This window comes from Mobula hypostoma, chromosome 5 (assembly GCF_963921235.1).
Source record: "Mobula hypostoma chromosome 5, sMobHyp1.1, whole genome shotgun sequence".
Lineage (NCBI taxonomy): Eukaryota > Metazoa > Chordata > Chondrichthyes > Myliobatiformes > Myliobatidae > Mobula > Mobula hypostoma.
In genome coordinates, this window is record NC_086101.1 from 106,575,953 (window position 1) to 106,603,327 (window position 27,375).

A 27,375-nucleotide genomic window follows, 5' to 3' on the forward strand; every position below is an offset into this window, starting at 1 on the left:
TTTCCCAGTATGAATCAAATTTTTCTGGCTTATCTTGTCCATCTTGTAAATGTCCACTGTAATTTCCATCCATACATTTAAAGTAGGGCTCTCCTGTGATAACCATTTCCTGGTAAGAGTCTTTTTACCAGCCACCAGCAGTATATTCATTAAATATTTATCTCTTTTCAACCATTCTTGAGGTATATACCCAAAATATATGGTCTTACTCTCTGAGGGTATTTCACATTTAAAGATGTCTTGTAGGGCATTATGTATCTCACTCCAATAGTAAACGCTATTGTTACACACAGTGGCCACTTTATTAGGTATACCTGCTTGTTAATGCAGATATCTAATCAACCAATCACGTAGCAGCAACTCAATACATAAAAGCATGCAGACATAAGATCCAAGTGACTTTGACCATGGAATGATTGTTAGTGCTAGACAGGGTGGTTTGAAACTGCTGATTCCCTGGGATTTTCGCAGACAACAAGTCTTTAGAGCTTACAGAGAATGGTGCGATAAACACTACAAATATCCAATGAGCAGCAGCTCTGCGTATGAAAACACCTTATTAATGAGAGAGGTCAGAGAATGGCCAGACTGGTTCAAGCTAACAGCAAGGTGACAGTGACTGAAATAATCACAACAGTGGTGTGCAGAAGAGCGTCTCTGAATGAACAACACATCAAACCTTGAAGTGGATGGGCTACAGCAGCTGCAGACCAGGAAATGTACTCAGTGGCCACTTTATTAGGTACAGGAAGTTCCTAATAAATTGGCTTCTGAGAGCATTTATTTCCTTGTAAATGCCTGCAAGAAAGTGAACATTAAGGTAGTATCATAGATTTGATAATAAATTTTATCTTGAACTTTGGAGCATAGGACTCTCAAGCCCTGTGAGAATTCAATAAGTTTCAATGAGGCTACCTCTCAGCCTTCTAAAGTCAGATACATGTTAGTTTATTGTCATACACACCGGGATGTGGTGAGATTCTGACAGCTCCTACATCTGCACCCTTACTCCTTTACTGAAACACTCCGGCACAGCAACAGGAGCCAATCTACCTCTTCCTTCCCATTTGCACATTAGCTTTTGGAGACTTTACAGCAAGGACACCTAGATCCCTGTAAACACCATAGTGTCCCAATCTCTCACCAGACCCTAAATATCAACCGTTCATTGCCCCTTTCAGAGATGCTGCCAGTGGCCATTTCATTAGGAGCTTGAGGAGTTTTGTTACGTCACCAGAGACTCTTTCTAAAGGTGTACTGTGAAGAGCATTCTGACTGGTTGCCTCACCATACAGTACGGGGGAGACAATACTGAGAAACATCCTAAGTTATGCTGGGGCACATCAGTGACGTAAACTGGGGTCATCGAGTGTTTTGGGTCTTTCAACATCAGACACTCACTCAAATGCTAACCCAGGGTTGATAAGGCCCTGGCTTGTGTCCCAGCAGCACTGGTCCAGGGTGATTCTTCTTGATCCATAGTCATCTGGAAATGTGCTCAGCAGCCTCTGTGACGGTCCTGATGGCACTTTTCTGTGCAGCCCCTGTAATGCCAAGGAGAGAGTGGGTTCTGCACAGTGACCAGCCAGCAAAACCTCTAAATCCCACTCTACAGGCTCACACCGTGTCCTCCACCCCGGCTCTGACATTGCTCGTCTCTTAACTGGTATTTGGCTTTCTTACGTTCAAATGCCTCCTCAATCTGAGGGTTGGAAACTTAGCCAGCTCCATCATGAGCACTAGCCCCTCCACCATTGAGGTCATTGCCTAAAGCTGATACCTCAAGAAGGCAGCATCCATTATTAACAACCCTCATCATACAAGACATGCCCTCTCCTCATTACCACCATCATGAGCTGCAGGAGCCTGAAGACACACATTCAATGATTCAGAAACAGCTTCTTCACCTATACCATCAGATTTCTGAATGGATATTGAACACATTATCACACGTGTGTGTATATACACACACACACACACACACATATTCTTAATGTAATTTATTGTAATGTTGTATTGCACTGTACTGTTACTGCAAAACAATAATTTTCATGACATATGTCATTGATAACAAACCTGATCCTCATTCTGCCCGACTTGCTGAGTTCCTCCAGCATTTTGTGTGCATTGCTAAAGATTTCCACTATCTGCAGAATCTTGCATTTAGGAAATATTTTATCTCTCCACAGAAATGAATGAGCTCCCGTTTCCACACTGAACTCTCACAGTTCAGTGTTCCCACTCTCTGACAAGCCTGATTACACCCTTATCACTATTTACATTCCTGCTTTAATCGGTGTCATCGGGATTACATTTGAAGCATTTAAGATTAACTATATTTGTCACACTTACATCGAAATTCATCGTTTGTGTCAACAACCACCACGGTCCAAGGATGTGCTGTGAGCAGCCAAGTGTCACCACACTTCTGTAGCCAACATAGCACGCCACAACTCACTGACCCTAACCGTACAACTTTAGAATGTGGGAGGAAATTAGAGCGCCCAGAGGAAACCTGTGTGGCTCAAGGCTGTTACCCCTCAACCATCAGGCTCTTGAACGAAAGAGGATAATTACACTCATCTATTGAGATGGTCTCACTTTAAGGACTCCTTATCGTGTTATTTTATGCTCTCATTATTTATTGCAGTTTATTTACATTTGCATTTTGTTGGCTATATGCTCTTGCTCTTCCATTTATTCTGTTTACAGTTACTGTTCTGTAGATTTGCTGAGTATGCCTGTGGGGAAAAGAATCTCAAGGTTGTATGAGGTGACAGGTGTATACCCTGATAATAAATTTTATTTTGAATTTTTGGTCACAGAGAGGACATACAAACTCTTTACAGACAGTGATGGGAATTGAACACCGATCTTACCACTTCCGCCACAAGGCGTTACGCTTTTGTACCGTGGTCCCATCAACCAAATCATTTCTACAGATAGGGGATAGTTGAGGCTCAAGCAATCAATCCTGCTGAACTCATTAATCAAAACCTGACTGCCTGTGAAGATGATGCTTATTCCTGCTGTTTTTGACCCGTTCAGGAACTCTGCATACAAATCAGAATCAGATTTATTACCTTTGACATATGCTGTGAAATTTGTTGTTTTGTGGCAGCAGTGCTATGAAATACACTACCACTCCCAGCTACATCTGCTCCAGCCTAATTTGGTAACCTCCTGTGTAGGCCTGCACAGTAAGCCCTCTGAAAATCCAAACACACCACATCCACAGGACCTCTGGCGCAAAGAGTTTCTGAACTACTCTCCAGAAACCAAGTCTTCAATTTTAGCTCACGTCCAAGGGTGACACAGAGCACTTAGTAAACACATTGCTCACACACAAACATTGCCGTATCATTCTGTTGTCATTACGCTGAGTGTACGTACTGGTACATTCTCATAATGTGTCCTACTCCCAGTTTAGGCACTTGGATTGACTCAATGGTGTCTTTCACAATTTACAAGGGCATGTGTAAATGTGTATACACTTTTAGTTATATTGTATTTGATGTAGCTAGTTCTCTTTATTTTGTAATAAGATTGTAACTACATTGTGGGATGCATCATATTCTGATTCATGTGTAATCTTAAAGTTAACTTTGTAGGTAATGAAAGATGGTTTGTCATAGTACTGAATAAGAAGGAAATCATCGTCCTCAGTGAGGGAGAGAGACAGGGGCTGCATCAGGACCAGAATAGTATGGAGCTATTTAGTGTGTTTTCAGGCAGACAACTTTTTTTGTAAAAGGTAGTCTCCCTTTCACTAATTCTTGTAAGTTTGATTTTTGACGCACCTAATAAAGTGCCAAGTGACTCCAGCCATTTTCCCTTTGGTCATTTAAGGCAAAACAATCAGTCAGAATTACAGAGCGATCTATGTGCATAGGGGTACAGGTACATAGCTCCCTCAAACTGCAGGCACAAGTAGACAGGGTGGAGAAGGCTTTAATCGGGCAGGAAAGTGAGGTTGGGGGGTTCATGTTACAACAGTCCAAGATGGTAAAACCACAGAAGTTTAATTGTCATTCAACCATACATGAATACAGCCAAGCGAAACAGCATTCCTCCAGGCCCAAGATGCAAAACACAGTGCTAACAGCCGGAGACAATACAAGACACAGAAGGTGTCTGTAATCATACACTCACACAAATATATAATACAGAGTATATATATTTATATTTTCTGACTGGCATGTCCTGCAAATTGATGGTGGATGGGTGATGTCAGCAAGAGCAAGCTCTCAGCGGTCCGCAGACAGACACACGCATGCAATCCAGTTTCTTCCTCATTGAGCGAACACCGGCGGGAGTAGCCAGCCCCCGATCCAGCAAGGATGCCACACCCCACCCCACCACGCCACCTCCGGCATCCCCCCTCCCGTATGGCTTCAATGGGCAAGCTCGGAGCACAATGCCGAATTCCCTCCACAACCAAGGCCCTGTCGTTGGTCTCACCAATAAAGCACTGAACCGGACTCGAGGTATTTTACATTACCAGTGGCCAACAGGATCTTGTGACCGCAAGAAAAACATCCAAGACAATCTCTTGCTGTTGAATTGCACACCACATTGGTGCAGCAACTCTGACCTCTTAGCAGCAACACGATCTGCACCAAGTCTGGCTCCTCCGCTAACGAGCAACTCTCTGACAGGCTAGACCTGCAGTACTTGATGATGTTCTTAATGCCCAACGATGTCTTACGACATAAAAAAGAATGTTTAAGAGAGAGAAACAACTTTGGCTGGCCCCAGAGAGCTAACCGCATCCAAGCACATCGCCATCTTACTGCTAAGTTCGGAGTATCTGGTCACCGAGCTGGGAAGGGTGTTGTTAAGGTGGGAGGTGCGCAAAGATTCACAATTCTGTTCATATATCAGAAAGGCTTGAGATATGGAGAGGCTGCCTAGGCTGTGCCTACCTTCCCCGGAGGGACGGTGACTGAGCATAGGTATAGGTTTGTAAAATCATGAGGGGCACAGAGGTCACTGCAACGTACAGCACAGAAACAGGCCTCTTCACCCAACTGGAAACATGAAAGGCCAGTGTCTTTTTCCCAGAATGGGAGAGTCTGACACTAGAGGGCCAAAGGGAGATGGGAGAGATTGAAACGAAATCCGGTGGGGGGGGGATTTACCACACAAAGGCACATAGAATGAGCTGCCGGAAGACTGACAATTCCAACATAGAAAGGACATTTGGGCAGATACAGGATTAGGAAAGATTCACAGGGATAAAGGCTAAACGACAGCTTAGGTTTGCTGGCAGAGGTGAGCTGGGCCAAAGGGCCTCTTCTTGTGCTGTATCGGAGACAGAGAGAATAAAACAAGGGAGGAGAGGTGGGGGTGGGGGGGGAGACAGAGGGAGCCGGGGGTGGGGAAAGAGGGGGGAGACAGAGTGAGCCGGCGATGGGGAAGGAGGGGGGGGAGGACAGAGGGAGCCAGGAGTGGGGGGGGGGAACAGAGGGGGGTGGGGAAGGAGGGGGTCAGAAGGAGCTGGGGGGGGGTGGGGAAGGAGGGGGGACAGAGGGAGCCGGGGGTGTGGGAGCAGAGACAGAGGGAGCTGGGGGTTGGGGGGGCGGGGAGGAGAGACAGTGGGAGACAGGGATGGGGAAGGAGGGAGCCGCGGGTGGGGAAGGAGGGGGGAGACAGAGGGAGCCGGGGGTGGGGGGGAGACAGAGTGAGCCGGCGGGGGGGAAGGAGGGGGGAGACAGGGGGAGCCGGGGGTGGGGAAGGAGGGGGTCAGAAGGAGCCGGGGATGGGGGAGGAGAGACAGAGGGAGCCATGGGTGGGGAAGGAGGGGGTCAGAAGGAGCTGGGGGTGGGGGGGGACCAGAGGGAGCTGGGGGTGGGGAAGGAGGGGGTCAGAAGGAGCCGGGGTGGGGGAGGAGGGAGTCAGAAGGAGCCGGGGGTGGGGGAGGAGAGACAGAGGGAGCCGGGGATTGGGGGGGGGGAGGAGAGACAGAGGGAGCCGGGGGTTGGGGGGGCGGAGAGACAGAAGGGAAAGGGGTGGGGAAGGAGGGGGGACAGAGGGAGCCGGGGATGGGGAAGGGGGGGGACAGAGGGATCCGGGGGTGGGGGGGAAGGAGGGGGGACAGAAGGAGCCGGGGGTGGGGGGGAAGGAGGGGGGACAGAAGGAGCTGGGGGGTGGGGGGGAAGGAGGGGGGGATAGAGGGAGCCAGGGGTGAGGGGGGAGGAGGGGGGACAGAGGAGCTGGGGGGGTGAGGGGGGAGGAGCGAGGACAGAGGAGCCGGGGGGGGGGTGAGGGGGGGAGGAGCGGGGACAGAGGAGCCGGGGGGGTGAGGGGGGGAGGAGCGGGGACAGAGGGAGCCGGGGGTGAGGAAGGAGGGGGGATAGAAGGAGCCGGGGTGGGGAAGGAGGGGGGAGACAGAGGGAGCCGGGGGTGGGGGAGGAGCGGGGATAGAGGGAGCCGGGGGTGGGGGAGGAGCGGGGACAGAGGGAGCCGGGGGTGGGGGAGGAGCGGGGATAGAGGGAGCCAGGGGTGGGGGAGGAGGGGGGACAGAGGGAGCCAGGATGGGGAAGGAGGGGGGACAGAGGGATCCGGGGGTGGGGGGGGAAGGAGGGGGGACAGAAGGAGCCGGGGGTGGGGGGAAGGAGGGGGGGACAGAGGGAGCCGGGGGGGAGGGGGGAGGAGCAGGGACAGAGGAGCGGGGGGGGGGTGAGGGGGGAGGAGCGGGGACAGAGGGAGCAGGGGATGAGGAAGGAGGGGGGACGGAAGGAGCCGGGGTGGGGAAGGAGGGGGGAGACAGAGGGAGCCGGGGGTGGGGGAGGAGCAGGGACAGAGGGAGCCGGGGGTGGGGGAGGAGCGGGGACAGAGGGAGCCGGGGGTAGGGGAGGAGCGGGGACAGAGGAAGCCGGGGGTGGGGGAGGAGCGGGGACAGAGGGAGCCGGGGTTGTGGATTGGGGGGGGGGGAACGTATGAGAAGCAGGCAGGTTGAACAAAGGAGTCGAGTCGCTGAGAGTTCCTGAGGGTGGTTTCGTTTCCATCGCACACACTCAGTAAGTGCTCACGTTCTGAAGCAGGGGTGGGGGGAGGGGGACAAAATGTTGTGGGACACAGGGGAGAGAGTTGTGAAATATGATTTGAAGCCTGATTAGCAATTAACGTGATTAGGGCTGGGAACTTTTATTTCATGAGATCTGCTACACAATGAAACACAGAAGCAAATCGTTAGCTGAAGCGATTACCCGAGCCTGGAACCGGTCCCCCAGGAAGACAATTGTCAGCTAATGGTGTTATTACACACTTGTACAGGGAATGCCGACACTCACTTTAACCCTTTGTGGTCCGCTGAAGCACCAATGAAACTCCCCTTGATTTGCCAAGCACCTGAGCAATGACGGCAGGGATGGAGAGAAGTGAAATGCACAGGCCGGGGGGAAGGGAAGGGGTGGGGCAGAGCAGTCCTTCACACTGGACTGAGATGGTGCTACTCTCAGTCTGCCCCGGTCAACTGGAGTACTGTATCATGTTCATTTCTAATTCTACCATGAACGCCTGCAAAAAATGAATCTCAGGGTAGGAAATGGTGACCTATACGTACTTTGATAATACTTTGAACTCATTATAGAAAGGATATGGAAGCTTTATGAGGGAGCAGAGGAGATTCACCAGCATTCTGCCTGAATAAGAGAGCATGTCTTATGAAGAAAGGTTGAGTGAGCTTGGGCTTTTCTCTCTGGAGCCAAGGAGGACAAGAGGTGACTTGAGAGAGGTGTACAAGATAAGAGGCATAGGTAGAGTGGACAGCCAGAGGCTCCCCCCACCCCCAAGAGTGGCAATGGTTAGTACAAGGAGAGATATTTTAAGGTGATTAGAGGAAAGTATAGGGGGAATGTCAGGTAGGTTTTTTTTTAAAAAAACACAAAATGGTGGATGCTTGGACCACACTGGGTGGTGGCAGATACATTACAGACATTTCAGAGACTTGAATGGTAGAACCATGGAGGGCTATGCAGGAGATACAGTGCCCTCTATGACACAAGCCCAACCAGTAGTGCAGCATTCCTTCCACAGCACATCCCATTAAGACGATATGACCAGAAGAGGAGCACAATTAGACCATTTGGCCCATCGAGTCTGCTCCACTATTTCATCATTGCTGGTCCATTTCCCTCTCAGCCCCAATCTCCAACCTTGTTCCTGTATCCCTTCATGCCCTGACTAATCAAGAATCTATCAACCTTTGCCTTAAATATAGCTTAGATAGGTTTCAATGACATGTAGCTACCTTAGATAGGTTTCAATGAGATCCCACCTCATTCTTCTGAATTCCAATCAAACACTCCTCATATGATAAGCCTTTCAATCCCAGAATTATTTGTGAACCTCCTCTGAACCCTCTCCATCCTTTCTTAGATAAGAGGCCCAAACTGCTCACAGTGCTCGAAGCGATGCCTCACCAGTGCCTTATAAAGCCTCAGCATTACACCTTCCTCTGAGAGCAGGGAATGTGGATCTCACCGCCACGGGGATAGTTGGGTGAACAACGGGAAGTTACAATAAAAACTTGGAGTGCTGAATGCACTTGGAGTGATACATGGCGAAGGGGGCAAGAATGAGGGGGCTGGGGAGGACAGTGTGAGACACAGAACAAAGGACAAGCAGCCACTTTCCAAGATACAGATTAGCTTCATTTGTCACACATAGATCGAAACAGAGCAGAATGAGTCGGTCTGCATCAAATCAAATCAGCAAGGAATGTGCTGGGCAGCCCACAAGTTTCGCCACACCAACATAGCACTAATCCTAACTGGTATGTCTATGGACTGTGGAGGAAACCGGAGGAAACCAGGAATGATACAGCCTTCCTGTATGGGCCTACTTCATTGCCCGCCCTCCAGCCTACTACCACAGTTCCCATGGCAACCCCGCCCCATCCCATCCCTCTCTGCTCCAAGCATCGCAAACCAAACCGGTTTGAAACGCTGTCAAGTCACTAAACACTGGCCTGTGTTCCCCCGGCTTCAATAATTTTTGTTTAGTAAATCCAACAGACAGGTAACCTGACACGCAGACAGCAGACAGACTGAGAGAGGGAGGGTGGGGGAACTCCCTTCAGACTTCATTAATATTAAAACAACACAGAATGAAGTGTTTTAACTCACTGATCGATGGGAGTTTCCCTTTCAGTGACAACAGCCGACAGAAACATTGTCCCCTCAGCCTGGGGGAACAGAGCATCAGGAGGCTCAGACTGTAGCGCAGGGCCCAGAAGCTGGAGTCATGGCTGAGCTGAAGAAGCTCACTGCATCACTGCAGCTGCAGAGGTTTCAGAGATGGGGAGGGGTGTATGGGTGGGGGGGGGTCACAGAGATGAGGGTGATGTACTGACAGGAGGGGGGGGTCACAGAGATGGGGAGGGGGATCACAAAGTCAAGAGGGAGTGTAGGGGTGGGTCAGAGACGGGGAGGGTTGCAGGGGCAGGAGGGGGTTATAGAGACAGGAGGGGAGGAGTATACTGACAGGAGGGGGGGTTCACAGAGACATGGAGGGTATAGGAATCGGAGGGGGTCACAGTGACAGGGAGTAGAAATTACAGAGATGGGGAGGGACATTGCAGCCAGAAAGGGTTACAGAGACGGGGAGGGGTGCATTGGCCGAAGGGTATGTACCCTGTCTCACCCCTGGAGCCCCACAGCCCATGAAATGACCGCGTCACTGCAAAGGCTCCCTGCAGCTGAGGAATCACCTCTGTGGCGATGTAGTCATTTAGAACAGACCACTGTGACTGCACAAAGTCCCGTGCCGTCCCATCCCTTCCTCTCCAACTCGGTCCCAGCCGGTCCTGATTAATTAAATTTCTCTCTCCTGGCAATTCAAGAGTTTCAGATATCTATCGTTCCGCTGTAGAACAACTATCTGCTGTCAAGTTAATTGCAGCCAAGAGATCAACATTAAATTAGAAGACACCGTTGTCAAGGCGACAGAGTGGGATGCACCGGGGCAAGTGTATCTGGTTCTGGGAACGTGGGATACGGATGTACCAAGCTGACTGAGAACCTCAAAGCAATAGTCCAAGAGGCTATTCAGTCCATACACCCTGTGCAAGCCCTATAAAATGTCTGCAATCAACCCCTGCTCTCTCTCTCTGTCCCCACAGTCAGGCATATTTCTCCTTCCTGGAGAATCTGCCCAGTGCCTTTTCAGGTCACAGTTCTGGCAACAGACACAGAGTGAAGCTCCCTCCACACTGTCCCATCACACACTCCCAGGGTCAGACACAGAGCGAAGCTCCCTCCACACTGTCCCATCATACACTCCTGGGGCTAAACGCAGAGTGAAGATTCTCCTCCTTTCTAGGATGACCAACGCTCTCAGTACTTCACTGGGGAATGCCGCAGAGAAGATGCACCCCATACACCACCCTGTGGGGTTAGCAGTGAGGATGGGATTACACCCCCTGCCACAGTTCTTCCCCCAGATCTCCAAACCCTTTCCCATTCCATGTTTCTGTACCCTTCCCATTCCCAGAATGTCCAACCACAACAACCAATGACCCAGGGCAGAACTTTCCCTTGGCAATCTCACCTTACCGCCTTATCAAAGTGGCGTCCCAACTTCCCACAATATGATCCTCTCCAAATGTTCTTGCGGATCTCTCCCTCAGTGGTGAAGGGGTTAATCTGCATCTTAGCTAACAAATTAATGACACAGTTAATAGAAAGTTCCAGCATTTTTGGCCCCAGAGGAGGTTCAAGAGGATGATCCCAGGAATGAAAGCTTTAAGATACGAAGAGCATTTTTTAGCTCTGAGCCTGTACTCACTGGAGTTTAGAAGGGAGGGGGTCTCATTGAAACCTTTCAAATATCGATATAGAGGGGATGTGAAGAGAATGTTTCTTTAGTGGGGAGTCTAGAACCAGAGGGCACAGCCTCAGAATAGAAAAACGACCCTCAGACGAGATGGGAGGAGTTTCTTCAGCCAGAGGGTGTTGAATCTGTGGAATTCATTGCCAGCGATGTCTGGGGAGGCCAAGTGATTGGGTATATTTAAAGCTGAGGTTGACTAGGTCTGATTAGTAAGAATGTCAAAGGTTATGGGGAGAAGGCAGGAGAATGGGGTTGAGAGGGATAGTAAATCAGCCATGATGGAATGGCAGAGTTAGTCGATGGACCAAATGGTCTGATGGTATAATGATCATATAGCTGAGAAATTCTGGAACCATGGCTAGTGGGGACAGAGGGTCATCAAGCCTATCCGAGTTCTAAAGGACAGAGAGAATAGACGGGCATTTAAATACTGTGTGTGTCTGATATGGTCACATACCCTCATCACCGAGCCCCACGCCGTCTATTCTCACTCTCTGCAACTGACCTTTGGAAGTCAGGGGCAGGATCTTTATCATGGCTCTAATTGCTGCCCAAGGACATAGTTATACACTCACTCAATTCAAGCAGGGTAGCAGACTACAGGAGCAGAGACAAGCCCTGCCCCAGACACTGACCCAAATCCCCACATCTGCCTTCTTCTCTCCCCTCCTCTCTATTGCATCGCCACCTCCACTCCTCAATTCCACTCAATCCTATCCTTCCTGCCCCACTTCTCCCCTCCCTCCCACATTACCCCTCTTCTCCTCCCCCGATTCATGTCCAAGCTCCACCCTGACCTCCCCACCATGCTGATTCCAGACCACCCCCCCTTCTCAGGAGCTCACACTAGACTATTACAACGTCAGAGTGCAATCTGAAACCACTGGAACCCGCCAATGTTCTGCAAACAAATGGACCCTTGGCAGCATCTGACCAGAGACATTAACCCTGCTTCTTTCCCCATGTGACCCCAGGAGTGTGATGGGACAGTGAGGAGGGAACTGCACTACCCAAGTCAGAATGTGGCAGGAGACACAGAGGGAATTCTATACCAAGAGCAGCAGCGTTATCATGAAAGACAGGGAAGAGAGGGCGAAGGAATGCACAGTGCAAGATACTTCCACAATGCCTGGCAATCATCTCTCTCACTGTGAACTTGGCATGCCTGAATCCCCTCCATCCCTATTCCTCCTTTCTGATGACTGTGCCTTAAAAGTTTTCAGGTCACATGTAGGCTGTCCCCCTTCAGATTAACCCCTGCCAATTCTGAAGGGGGTAAGGTCCCCAAGAACATTTAGAGAGAGTCAGAAAGAGGTATAGGTAGGGACACTTCTTTGATAACGAGGTGAGGTCAGAGTGCAAAGGGTAATGTCTGCCCTGGTGTCCAAGAACTCTGTTGGTTATTGGACAGTGAATGAGAGGAATTCAGAAACGATGAAACAGGAAAGGAATGGGAGGGAGTGCTGTGTTGTTGGACAGATTGACAGGAAGTCATAGATTCCCTAAGCAATAGAAAGGAGGCATTTTAATGAACTCGTCTAGTTGACTGTAGTTCCCACCATAAGACACAGGAGCAGAATTAGGTCATTCAGCCCATTGAGTTTGCTTGACAATTCAATCATGGCTGATTTATTTTCCCTCAAACCCATTCTTCTGCCTTCTTCCCATAACCTTTGATGCCCCAAATCTATCAATTTCTGCTTTAAATACACCCAACAACTTGTCTTCCACAGCCGTCTGTGGCAATGAATTCCACAGATACAGCACCCTCTGGCCAAAGAAATTCCTCCTTATGGCAAGTAGCCAGGGTGGAAAGTATCACCATTGAATGCGTTATGGTGAGGAGCAGGGGGAGATGGGCACCCAGCATGGCGCCGTGACATTTCATTCAGTCAGACTGTGTCACTCCACCCATCCGTTGTGGAGGGGATTTGACCACGGGTCACTCAGACAGGAGTCCCTATAGGAGGGAAAGGGTCAATCCCAGATTAGACAGACTGTCAGATGATCCAGACTGCTTCATCATCAGAACTCTCCGACATTGCGCAACATCAACAAAAGAGCTGATTATTGACTTCAAAATGTTGGGTGGAGTACATACAAGAGTGTTGAGGTCGAGAGGTTCTAGAATTTCAAGTTCCTTGGTGTGAACATCACCAGAAACCTGTCCTGATCCAATCACAGTGATGTCACAGCCAAGAAGGCTCAGCAACACCTCAACTTCCTCAGGAGGCTAAAGCAGTTCCAATTTTTAAAATTGATGCATCCTCTCTAAGGCTTCCACATCCTTCCAATAATGAGGTGACAAGAACTGAACACAGTACACCAAGTGTGGTCTGACCAGGGTTTTATAGAACTGCAACATTACCTCGCGGCGCTTAAACTCAATTCCCCCAACTAATGGAGGCCAACACACCGTAGCCTTCCTAACAATGTTCATAGCTGCTTGTGGCCGTTTGCTGTGTACAGACCAGGAGCAAGATTCTCATTATAATAGTAATGTGAAGCATTCCCAAGCTGTGAAACTTTTGGTCTCAAGTCATGACAGAAACTTCTGCTGTCTTCCAAAAATATACTTTTGATAAAATTTGCATATATAACACAGTATGTCATCAATGGGTATACCAGGCCAAGCAATGCAATAGTATGCAGAATTTATGTGTCATCCCAACACATCATTCTTCCGATAATTTCCATGAACAAGCTGCTTAGATCAGAGAGGAAGTTAGAAATAATTTGGAAGACATGTAGCTTGGGTGGTTGGTGGTTGAGTTGAGTTGAGTTGTTCTTGGAACTTGGCAATCAATTTGCAAATGTTTCATCACCATATGAGGAGACATCATTAGTGAGCTGTTCACTTTTGATGTGTCCTCCACATAGTTGGCCTTTATTTACTTATCAATCAACTGATTGGTCATCATTTCAGAAACACAATTGTGATGTGGGGAGGATGTCTTATGAGGATAGGTTGACCAAGCTAGGACTTTTCTCTTTGGAGTGGAGGCGGATGAGAGGTGATTTGACAGAGTTATACAAGATGATAATTAGCATGGATCGAGTGGACATCCAGAGGCTTTCTCCCAGGCACCACAGAGTGGTGGATGTGTTGAACGAGCTGCCAGGGTGGGTAGTGGAGGAAACTCTTCGATAGGCACAGATGATACCTAGAAAAATGGAGGGCCATGTGGAAGGGAAATGTTGGATCGATCTTAGGTCGGTACAATATTGTGGGCTGAAGGGCCTGAACTGTGCTGTAATTTCTATGAGGTACTGCCTCAGTTATCGGCTTTAGAAATGTTCAAAATGAATGTTTTTTTTCCACAAGACAAAGGAGTAGAAGTCGGCCATTCGGCCCATCGAGTCTGCTCTGCCATTTTATCATGAGCTGATCCATTCTCCCATTTAGTCCCACTCCCCCGCCTTCTCACCATAACCTTTGATGCCCTGGCTACTCAGATACCCATCAATCTCTGCCTTAAATACACCCAATGACTTGGCCTCCACTGCTGCCTGTGGCAACAAATTCCATAGATTCACCACCCTCTGACTAAAAAAATTTCTTCGCATCTCTGTTCTGAATGGGCGCCCTTCAATCCTTAAGTCGTGCGCTCTCATACTAGACTCCCCCATCATGGGAAACAACTTTGCCATATCCACTCTGTCCATACCTTTTAGCATTCGAAATGTCTCTATGAGGCCTCCCCTCATTCTTCTACACTCCAAGGAATACAGTCCAAGAGCGGACAAACGTTCCTCATATGTTAACCCTCTCATTCCCGGAATCATTCTAGTGAATCTTCTCTGTACCCTCTCCAACGTCAGCATATCCTTTCTTAAATAAGGAGACCAAAACTGCCCACAGTACTCCAAGTGAGGTCTCACCAGCGCCTTATAGAGCCTCAACATCACATCCCTACTCCTATACTCTATTCCTCTAGAAATGAATGCCAACATTGCATTCGCCTTCTTCACTACTGACTCAACCTGGAGGTTAACCTTAAGGGTATCCTGCACGAGGACTCCCAAGTCCCGTTGCATCTCAGAACTTTCAATTCTTTCCCCATTTAAATAATAGTCTGCCCGTTTATTTTTTCTGCCAAAGTGCATAACCATACACTTTCCAACATTGTACTTCATTTGTCACTTCTCTGCCCATTCTTCCAATCTATCCAAGTCTCTCTGCAGACTCTCCGTTTCCTCAGCACTACTGGCCCCTCCAGCTATCTTCATATCGTCAGCAAACTTAGCCACAAAGCCATCTATTCCATAATCCAAATTGTTGATGTACAACGTAAAAAGAAGCGGCCCCAACACTGACCCCTGTGGAACACCACTGGTAACCGGCAGCCAACCAGAACAGGATCCCTTTATTCCCACTCTCTGTTTCCTGCCAATCAGCCAATGCTCTATCCACGTATGTAACTTTCCCGTAATTCCATGGGCTCTTATCTTGTTAAGTAGCCTCATGTGTGGCACCTTGTCAAAGGCCTTCTGAAAATCCAAATATACAACATCCACTGCATCTCCCTTGTCTAGCCTACTGGTAATTTCCTCAAAAAATTGTAATAGGTTTGTCAGGCGGGATTTTCCTTTAAGGAATCCATGCTGAGTTCTGCCTATCTTGTCATATGCCTCCAGGTACTCTGTAACCTCATCTTTGACAATCGACTCCACCAACTTCCCAACCACCGATGTCAAGCTAACAGGTCTATAATTTCCTTTTTGCTTCCTTGCCCCCTTCTTAAATAGCGGAGTGACATTTGCAATCTTCCAGTCCTCCGGAACCATGCCAGAATCTATCGACTGTTCTCAGATGCTCTACTGAAGAGCATCTTCAGGCAAGAAAATTGGTACCTCAAAGAATATCACCCTTCAAAGCAAGCTGCTCCCTCTCTACTGACCCTCCCACAGTGTAGCACTCCATCCCAAAGACATAGGGGTCAGGGTTTGTAAATTGTGGGCACTGTTTGTTGGTGCTGCAAGAGATAGGGGTCAGGGTTTGTGAACTGTGGGCACAGTTTGTTGGCGCTGGAAGCATGGACTTGCGGACTGCCCCCAACACAATCCTCATGGACATGATTTGATGCAAACGATGCATTGCACTGTACATGTGACAAATAAAGCTAATCTTTAACTTGGCAACAGCTAATTACATCACAGCCTGGTATGGAAACACAATGCCCAAGAACGGAAAATCCTACCGAGAGCGATGGATACAGCCCAGTCCATCACAGACAAAGCCCTCCCCACCAATGAGCATATTTACATGGAGCGCCATCGCAGGAAAGCAGCATCCAACATCAGTGACCCCTGCCACCCAGCCCATGCTCTCTTCTCACTGCTGCCATCAGGAATGGGGTACAGGAGCCTTAAGTCCCACACCACCAGGTTCAAGAACAGTTACTACCCTACAACCATCAGCACCGGTGTGGATAACTTCACTCAGCTCAACCCTCAACTGCTTCCACAACCTATGGACTCACTTTCAAGGACTCCAACTCATTCCCAGTATTTTTTAAATATATATTTTTTTTAAAATCTGTTTATTTAAGCACTATTTCTCTTCTTTAGCACATGATCATAAAACCATAAGCAATAGGAGCAGAACTAGGCCATTTGGCCCACAAGTCTGCTCTGCCGTTTCATCATGGCTGATCCATTTTCCCTTTCAGCCTCAATATCCGGCCTTCTCCCTGTATCCTTTCATGCCCTGACTAATCAGATATCTATCAACCTCTGCCTTAAATATACCCAATAACTTGGCTCCACAGCTGCCTACAGCAATGAATTCCACAGATTCACCACTCTCTGGCTAAGAAGATTCCTCATCTGTTCTAAATAGACATCCCTCTATTCTGAAGCTGTGTCCTCTGGTTTACACTCTCCCACCATAGGATATATCCTCTCCACTCTATTAAGCCCTTTGAACATTTGAGAGTTTTAACGAGAACCACCACCCCCCCGCCATTATTCTGAATTCCAGAGTCATCCAATGCTCCTGATATGACAAGTCTTTCAATACAAGAATCAATTTTCACGAACCTCCTCCAACGTCAGCACATCCTTTTCTTAGATGAGGAGCCAAAACTGCTCTCAACACTCCACGTGAGGCCTCACCAGTGCCCTATAACAAGCCATTGGCTGAAAAAGGACCTAGTACTTTTCCCAGTGTATATGACGCATTAGCTCTTATCAGGCTTCCAACCAGGTCCAGGTGTCGATTTTATCAACGTTTCAATGACAGACTTCACCATCTTCATTGGGGTGATGCCTAGGCATGTCTAGTCCAGTGGTATATAGACTCAGCTCCTGTTATCCATCCTCCTTATTGGTTAGTTCTCAACCAATCAGGTTTCTGCTGTCCCACCTTGTTTAAAATCATATTCCAGTTCTTACTTACAGCAAGACCTTTGTCTTTGTTGAAATTCTTATTCTCAAGTCTTACTTCAATGGCTTCCTTCACCAGGCAGTCCCAAAAGCCACTGGCATGCCACAGTAGTTCTAACAACGATGAGGAACCTGTCACTGCCGCCTGTCTTCCCTATAATTCCACAGATTCTGGAAGGATTGCCAGATGCCGATTAAAGACCATCCACAAACTTGTGAGGAAGCTCAAATCCCAGCTGATGGGGGTCAAAGATGACCTGGGACTCAGGACGGCTGGCATTTACAGGATTCCCTGTGAATGCGGAGCAGCGTACATCGGTCAGACGGGATGCAGGGTGGATACTCGCATCATGGAGCATAACAAGTGATTAATTTGATATCAATCCTAGCTGATTTGATATGATACAAAAAGCACATTTCACTGTACACTACGATGTACACGTGGCAAATAAAGCTAAAGGTAAGCTGTCTAAGATCTAGACTCAAAGGTCAGTGAAATCCAAAGCTGAAAGTCTGACATCTAAGAGCCTGAGAATCAGGGGCTAAGGACCAAAGGCAGCCTGCTCTGGGACTGGAAGCCTATCTGTATCAAAGTTCAAAGTAAATTTGTTATCGAAGTACATATACGTCACCATATACAACCCTGAGATTCATTCTCCTGTGGGCATACTCAGCAAATCTATAGAATAGTAACTATAACAAAATCAACGAACGATCAACCAGAATGCAAAAGACAACAAACTGTGCAAATACAAGTATAAATAAACAGCAATAAATAATGAGAATATGAGATAAAGAGTCCTTAAGGTGAGATCATTGGTTGTGGGAACATCTCAATGGATGGGCAAGTGAGTGTAGTTATCCCCTTTTGTTCAAGAGCCTGATGGTTGAGGGGTAATAACTGTTCTTGAACCTGGTGGTGTGAGCCCTGAGGCTCTTGTGCCTTCTACCTGTATGTGTGGGTGAGTGAGTGGGTTGGAAGGGATGGGAAAGGGACTTGTTTTACTGTTAAGCTGAACATCGTTGGCAAGCCATGTTGCCACTGGAATGTATAGCAACACAAGGGCTGCCCAAGCAGATCCCTGTATTATGTTGGCAAATTACTCATTTCCCCGTATGTTTCAATATAGATGTGAAAAATAAAACTGAATCTGATTGTCAGAAAACTGCTCCTAACTCCCAAAAGTGATGAGGAAGCGTACAGGAGTGTGACATATCAGCTATCGGGTAGAGTTGCAGCAATAACTTTTCGCTCAACGCCAGTAAGACCAAGGAATTGATTGTGGACTTCAAAAGGTGATGCCTCGGGACAGTGGCATCCATCACTTCTCCCAGGAAATGCCCTCTGTTCATCACTATCATCAGGGAGGAGGTACAGGAGCCTGAAGATCCAACCTCAATGTTTTAGCAACAGCTTCTTCCCCTTGGCCATCAGATTTCTGAACAGAAAATGAACCCATGAACACAACCTCTCAAATTTTGCATTGCTTATTTAATTTTTTAATATATTTCTTGTTGCAACATACAGTAACAAATTTCACAACTTGTGTCAGTGATGATAAACCTGATTCTGAAAAGGTATAACAAACATTTGATCCATCCTATTCAACATAAACTTCCCAAATGCAAAGCCCCAAATCTTTTCCACAGCTGAATGACACAGTCACACCCAAGTCAGCTGCTCTGTCACACTCCTCAGAAACACTCCAGCCTTCCTGTACCCTCAGTGAGACAGTACTGCACAGCACTGCCAAATCATCCAGAACATTTCTTCTCTGTCAGTTCCTTAACATCTACCTGAGAACAGAACGGGCGCCCGTTTAACGTCATGGTTTTCCTCACTATGTACTGTACTCTTAGTGCCACTCTCACCCAGTGTTTCCTCTAATTTCCCCCACCCCCACAGCTGCGTGGACCAACCATTGTTCTGTGCAGGAAATTTTAACATGGCCTGTAAACTGCACGAGACTTTTTATAATATGCATACTTTGAAAATTGAAAAATTACAAACTTTTGATTTATTAATTGTAGGGTATAATGAAAGAAAATCTTTAATGCTTTGTAAACTTTTAAACTTAGCATTCAGCGGGCTGGCGGTTTATTAACAATGAGCTACCAACTTCCATTCTGTGTTTATTGTCACAATTTGTAATAGTGTTGTGACTTTAAACACTAACAAACGTAAATGCATTGAAGCTCTGAAGTGTTTCAAGGTTGTGGTACATTTATTATTTAGAAAACTTATTGGATTATTTTCATTAACAATTAGTTACAGGATATTTCACAATTATATTAACATTTTATAAAAGAAAATTTCAGATGCGTGGCAGCAAAGGCAATGTGCGCAGGAGCATTTCAGTTACTGTGTGGCCGTGCACCCAGGCAGCTTAAAAGCAACAGTGCCCACCACCCCCACTCCACTCCCTCAGCCCTACCCACCTGCACTCTGCTCCCTCAGACAGGACAGTGCTGCCTTGGTGCCACTCCTCACTGTAGTACAGCACTCCCTCAGCACGGCATTGGTGTGCTGAACCACCTCTGCTGTCAAGTTTACTGACCGTATCTCAAACCCATTGTCCCTTTAACCCCGTCCAATGACACAGCAGAGTGTAATCCTTCCCCCTCCACCCCCACAGTCCTGTGATGCCTCCTCCCCTGGCCAATCAAGAGCTCCAACCTATTTGGAAGATTCCAACTGCCCTCCTGGTATTGACAGCTTTTCTCAAGGGGTGGGCTATAGCTCAACTCGCACCCTCTGTGAGGAAGTTTTACGTTGCCATTCTCAAAGGTGTGTGCGTGCAACAAACACAAAATGCTGGAGGAACACAGCAGGCCAGGCAGCATCTATGGAGAGAAATAAACAGTTGCATTTCAAGCTGAGACTCTTCAATAGGCCTGGATCATCTGTTCATCCAGCATTTTGTGTGTTAGTTAAGGTTTTCTCCCTCCCAGAGTGAATTCCTGTTACCAGTGCAAACAGGGATAGGGACCCTGTTAATCACGCCAGACCCTCTGGAGTTGCCCTTCAGCCTGAGCTCTTGGCCAGAAGGAATATTGCCAGTGGACACATGAAGAAAAGATACTCTCTATTTGCACAATTTGCCCTCTTTTATACACTGTTTGTCTTTATTTATGTAGTTTTTCATAAAGATGTCCAATAGAATTTATTTTCCTGTAAATGCCTGCAAGAAATCAAATCTCAAGATCGTACCTGGTGTTTACTTTGACTTTGCAGGTAATGATCACCTGACCACTTAATACAGCGATTAAGGGGCCCCTGGGTAGACACAAGCCACAGGTCCTCTGGGATGGACCCTACCAACCCTCTGGAGTGCATTTAACCCAACAGAGCATCTGCCTGTGCTAACTACACAGGGAGCTGGAGTGAAGGGCCTCTTACAGATGGTGGGACCGGGCTGAGCCTGCTGCCAGGTGAAGGGTACTTGACAGGTACCCTGCCATAGGCATTGTGCCAAATAATGCCTCACCCTTGCTCTCATCTCCCACCCTTTCCTACACTGATGTGGATGTCCGTTGATTTAATCCAGCCTCAGTCTCCCATTATCCCATTACCTGTGTGCTTGTATGTTACCTCCCCGGGGAGAGACACCTTGGAGGCCAGCCCCGGTCAAAGGCAACCTCACGTCCAAATTCTCACCTTTGGATATTGCAGGGATTTTTTTTAAATCACCCATTGGGTATGTCCCATCAGGAGATGTGAACTTTGATGTAATGCTGCACTTGGCTGAATAAATCTGGACTGCACAGTACCTGGGCCAAGCCAGACAACATCAGCACAGGACTGACTGCTACATCGACGGATTAGGCGATGGTGAAGGGGAGGGCAGTGCAGGTGAGGAATGGGCTGGTGGGGTGGGGTAGGAATTAGTTCTGGCCGGCAGGGGGAGGGGGAGGCTGGGAATGGAATACAGGATTGAGTGTGGAAGGTGTTGGGTCATAGGCACAAGGGACTCTGCAGATGCTGAAAATCCAGAGCAACACACACAAGATGCTGGTGGAATGCAGCAGGTCAGACACCATCTATGGAGAAGAATAAACAGTCGATGTAGCAGGCTGAGACCCTCATCACCAGTAGAAAGGGGGCACGGGAGATGATGTGACAAGCTGGGAAGAGAGAGGTGGGAGAGGTAAAGGGCTGAAGGAGGAACTTGACCTCACCCATCACTTCCCAGTCTCTCACATCATCTCCCTCACCTGGTCTCACCTGTCACTTCCCAGTCTCTCACACTGTTCCCCCTCACCTGGTCTCACCCATCACTTCCCAGTCTCTCACACTGTTCCCCCTCACCTGGTCTCACCCATCACTTCCCAGTCTCTCACATCATTCCCCCTCACCTGGTCTCACCCATCACTTCTCAGTCTCTCACATCGTTCCCCCTCACCTGGTCTCACCTGTCACTTCCCAGTCTTTCACACCGTTCCCCCTCACCTGGTCTCACCCTTCACTTCCCAGTCTCTCACACCATCTCCCTCACCTGGCCTCACCTGTCACTTCCCAGCCTCTCACATCATCTCCCTCACCTGTCACTTCCCAGTCTCTCACACCGTCTCCCTCACCTGGCCTCACCTGTCACTTCCCAGCCTCTCACATTATCTCCCTCACCTGTCACTTCCCAGTCTCTCACACCGTCTCCCTCACCTGGCCTCACCTGTCACTTCCCAGACTCTCACATCATCTCCCTCACCTGTCACTTCCCAGTCTGTCACATCATCTCCCTCACCGTCTCCCTCACCTGGCCTCACCTGTCACTTCCCAGTCTCTCACATCATCTCCCTCACCTGTCACTTCCCAGTCTGTCACATCATCTCCCTCACCTGTCACTTCCCAGTCTCTCACATCATCCCCCTCACCTGGTCTCACCTGTCACTTCCCAGTCCCTCCCATCATCTCCCTCACTTGGCCTTCCCAGTCTGTCACATCATCTCCCTCACCTGGCACTTCCCAGTCTCTCACTTCATCCCCCTCACCTGGTCTCACCTGTCACTTCCCAGTCCCTCCCATCATCTCCCTCACTTGGCCTCACCTGTCACTTCCCAGTCTCTCACATCATCTCCCTCACCTGGCCTCACCTGTCACTTCCCAGACTCTCACATCATCTCCCTCACCTGGTCTCACCTGTCACTTCCCAGTCTCTCACTTCGTCCCCCTCACCTGGTCTCACCTGTCACTTCCCAGTCCCTCCCATCATCTCCCTCACTTGTCACTTCCCAGTCTCTCACATCATCTCCCTCACCTGTCACTTCCCAGTCCCTCCCATCATCTCCCTCACCTGGTCTCACCTGTCACTTCCTAGTCTCTTATCATCATCTCCCTCACCTGACCTCACCTATCACCTGCCAACTCATACTCCTTCCCCTCCCCCAGCTTCTCACTCTGGCTTCAGCCCCACTTCCTCTCTGGTCCTGATGAAGGGTCCCCGACCGAAACAGCAACCGTTTATTCCTCTCCGTCAGTAGAATGCTGGTGCGTGTGTCTGTGTGTAATGGGTTGTAGGGGTGGGGAATGGACAACCTCCATGCTGAGATTTTGGGGAATGGATTGTGTAGAGGGTGTAGACGGAACGGGGGGGTGTAGTTATGGGGTGTAGGTGGAACCGGGAGGTGTAGTTATCGGGTGTAGATGGAACCGGGGGGTTTAGTTATCGGGTGTAGATGGAACCCGGGGGGGGGGTGTAGTTATGGGGTGTAGATTTAACTGGGGGGAGGTGTAGTTATTGGGTGTAGATGGAACTGGGAGGTGTAGTTATGGTGCGTAGATGGAACCGGGGAGAGGTGTAGTTATTGGGTGTAGATGGAACCGGGGAGAGGTATAGTTATTGGGTGTAGATGGAACTGGGGAGAGGTGTAGTTATGGGGTGTAGATAGAACCGGGAGGTGTAGTTATGGGGTGTAGATGGAACCAGAGGGAGGTGTAGTTATGGCACGTAGATGGAACCGGGGGGTGTAGTTGGAACCCGGGGGGGGGGGTGTAGTTATGGGGTGTGGATGGAACCAGGGAGGAGGTGTAGTTATTGGGTGTAGATGGAACCGGGGCTGTAGTTATGGGGGTGTAGATGGAACTGGGAGGGGGTGGGTGTAGTTATGGGGTGTAGATGGAACCGGAAGGAGGTGGGTGTAGTTATGGGGTGTAGATGGAACCGGGGGGCGGTGGGTGTATTTATGGGGTGTAGCTGGAACCGGGAAGGAGTTGTAGTGATGGGGTTGTAGATGGAACCAGGGTGTAGTTATGGGGTGTAGATAGAACTGAGCGGTGTAGTTATGAGGTGTAGATGGAACCAGGGGCGTAGTTATGGGGTGTAGATGGAACCGGGGAGGAGGTGTAGTTATTGGGTATAGATGGAACTGGGGCGGGGGGGTGGGTTAGTTATGGCGCGTAGATGGAACCAGGGAGAGGTGTAGTTATGGGGTGTAGATGGAACCAGGAGGGGGTGAGTGTAGTTATGGGGTGTAGATGGAACCGCGGGGGTAGGTGTAGTTACGGGGTGTAGCTGGAACCGGGAGGGGGTTGTAGTTATGGGGTGTAGATGGAACCGGAGGGGCGGGTTAGTAATGGGGTGTACATGGAACTGGTGGGCGTAGTTATAGGGTGTAGAAACATAGAAAATAGGTGCAGGAGTAGGCCATTCGGCCCTTCGAGCCTGCACCACCATTTATTATGATCATGGCTGATCATCCAACTCAGAACCCCGCCCCAGCCTTCCCTCCATACCCCCTGACCCCTGTAGCCACAAGGGCCATATCTAACTCCCTCTTAAATATAGCCAATGAACTGGCCTCAACAGTTTCCTGTGGCAGAGAATTCCACAGATTCACCACTCTCTGTGTGAAGAAGTTTTTCCTAATCTCGGTCCTAAAAGGCTTCCCCTCTATCCTCAAACTGTGACCCCTCGTTCTGGACTTCCCCAACATCGGGAACAATCTTCCTGCATCTAGTCTGTCCAATCCCTTTAGGATCTTATACGTTTCAATCAGATCCCCCCTCAATCTTCTAAATTCCAACGAGTACAAGCCCAGTTCATCCAGTCTTTCTTCATATGAAAGTCCTGCCATCCCAGGAATCAATCTGGTGAACCTTCTTTGTACTCCCTCTATGGCAAGGATGTCTTTCCTCAGGTTAGGGGACCAAAACTGCACACAATATTCCAGGTGTGGTCTCACCAAGGCCTTTTACAACTGCAGTAGTACCTCCCTGCTCCTGTACTCGAATCCTCTCGCTATAAATGCCAGCATACCATTCGCCTTTTTCACCGCCTGCTGTACCTGCATGCCCACTTTCAATGACTGGTGTATAAGGACACCCAGGTCTCGTTGCACCTCCCCTTTTCCTAATCGGCCACCATTCAGATAATAATCTGTTTTCCTACTTTTGCCACCAAAGTGGATAACTTCACATTTATCCACATTAATTTGCATCTGCCATGAATTTGCCCACTCACCCAACCTATCCAAGTCACCCTGCATCCTCTTAGCAACCTCCTCACAGCTAAGATGGAACCGGGGTGTAATTATGGGGTGTAGATGGAACTGAGGGGTGTAGTTATGGGGGGTGGATGGAACTGGGGGGTGCAGTTATGGGGTGTAGATGGAACCGGGGAGAGGTGTAGTTATGGGGTGTAGATGGAACCGGGGGGTTGTAGATGGAACCTGGAGGAGGTGGGTGTAGTTATGGGGTGTAGATTGAACCGGGGGGGTGTAGTTATGGGGTGTAGATGGAACCGGGGGGAGGTGTAGTTATTGGGTGTAGATGGAACCGGGGAGAAGGTGTAGTTATGGGGTGTAGATGGAACCGGGAGGGGGTGAATGTAGTTATGGGGTGTAGATGGAACTGGGGAGGGGGTGTAGATGGTACCAGGGGTTGTAGTTATGGGGTGTAGATGGAACCAGAAGAGGGTGGGTGTAGTTATGGGGTGTAGATGGAACCAGGAGGGGGTGGATGTAGTTATGGAATGTAGATGGAATGGGGGGTTGTAGTTATGGGGTGTAGATGGAACCAGAGGGTGAGACTTCTGGGCTCCCCCCCCCCACCTCAAAGAGTCATATGGAGCCATGGCCACCCCAAGTGCAGAACCAGATACCGGGGTAACAAATTAACAGCTGGTCGGTTGTGTTCATAGCTTCAGTGAGTGAGACACAGTCAGGGACGGCGGAAGAAAATATTTTCACAATTCACAGTTCCAGAGAATTAAGTCCGAGAGATGCTCGGATGCACACAGGTCGAAAGTTGCCTTAGACACAATTCAAGGGACAGGCACAGGCACACACTCCGAGGGAGGGGAACACACTCAATTCATAAACTCAGGTCGCAGACTCTCGGATTAACACTTCGAATACACGCGCGAGCACACACACAGTACACACAATCAAATACACAGTCTCACTTCACACCATCAGTACACACACACAGCGAGTTATGTTTATTGTAGCATGTTGTAAATATCAAGGAGGCAGGGGGAGAGTTGACTCTCGAGACTGGGATCAGCCGCTGTAATATAATCGCGTTTGTCAAAGTGCTTAAAGGCTACAGACTGCGACCGTGAACTTGTTCCTCGGAGCCCTCCCCCGCACGCACACACACAACCTATAATTGTAACAAACATTCAATAAAACCCCGACTGAGGGCTGGAGCCGGCCAGCGAGCGATCAGGTCCAGCTTCCCCACAACCTTGACCCAAACCCCGGCTTCTCCAGAGTCCAGAGGCGGGAGACGCGAGCAGTTCCCGGCCTCTTCTGGAGGGAGGGAAAGGGGTGTTCACCACAGACCCGAACAAAACCGCCACTGAAGTCATCCGCGTAGTTTGAAGCAAGACAAACTCCCAAAGGAAAGACGGTTTTTGTTTTTGGATGGAGGGGGAGGGGGAAGGGGTTTTAAAACAGTGTAAATTCATTGAAACTACGACCAACTGCAAATCGATCCCTTACCCCGAGAAGGCGGCGAGGTGGCCGCCAGGCTCACTTACCCACCTTTCATTAAGCGAATTCCAGTAAATGGGCTCCATAATTTCAGCCGAAACCAGCCACAGTTCCAGCAGCAACAAAACTCGCAAATTACATCCATACCGGACCCCCGCGGGCCACCACATCTTCCAGAGCGCGGCGATCGCTGAGTGCGAGGCAGGTCGGGCTCCGGCTGTGCCCGAGGCTCGCTGCCCGCAGCAACTTCGGCCGGGCAGAAGCTCCGATGCCAGGCTGGCCGCGGCTCCTCGGCGCTCCCTCGCGGACCTCGAGCACGGAAAGAGCGAAGCCGGTACGCCCCAACTTGCAGGGCTGCGGGGGAAAGTTGTTTCGGTTCGAGTGACCAGGGCAAAGGGGCTCCCGCATCGTCCGTCTACCTCTCCCTGCCGTCCTGACCGCTACCCCCTTCTCCTTCCCTCCCTCTATCTCGCTCTCTCCCCCCGTCTCCCTCCTGAGTCCTCCTCTCGCTCCCCCAGCCACCACACGCTCTTGTAGATTCCTCTTTCCAGAAATATTGCGTGGACTGAAAAACTCCGGGGAGGAGTCTGCAGACGCAGCTCCATCTATCAAAGGTGAGAGGCACTGGGAGGCAACTTTTGTGTCGGCTAAAAAAAAACTGGCATTTCAGAACAATGAGAAAGAGTTTTCATCAGAAACAAATTCCCACTGAGACTACGCCGCCTCGTTTTTCTGTGGTGTCAGAATTTGCATTTTGCGCTCCTATTGTTGCCATCTCCCTTTGTGTTTGGGCCAGTTTGCTTACTTCCATCGCGGCTGCGCTCTGGGGAAATTCATTGTACCCAGAGACCGCCGCCACACACTTACGGTTATACACAGGCAAAACTACTCTCTCTCTCTCTCTCTCTCTCTCTCTCTCTCTCTCACACACACACCTACATGCAACACTCCATATACACACCCACAAAGATAACACTCCATACACACACACAACACACATATACCAACCCACACACACCACACCCACAACACTCCATATACACACACAGCACTCCATATACACACTCACCTCCCACATACACAAAACAATCCACACGAACACCCACACCACTCCATATACACACACACAAACACACACTGCGCACACACACACACAGCACTCTATACACACCCACACACAGTGCATACACACACACCACTCCACACAAAACACTCCACGCC

General features: G+C 49.1%; 1 protein-coding gene across 1 annotated transcript in view; it reads right to left on the reverse strand.

Moving 5' to 3' along the window:
* The window catches only part of efnb3b (ephrin-B3b), a 175,452-nt gene extending 149,114 nt beyond the window's left edge, over positions 1-26,338 (reverse strand). The window contains exon 1 of the mRNA XM_063047572.1: positions 26,206-26,338. Within this exon, the coding sequence (XP_062903642.1) occupies positions 26,206-26,324 (119 nt within the window). The 5' untranslated portion in view covers positions 26,325-26,338. The remainder of the gene's footprint in view (positions 1-26,205) is intronic.
* Positions 26,339-27,375: the final 1,037 nt, after the last annotated feature.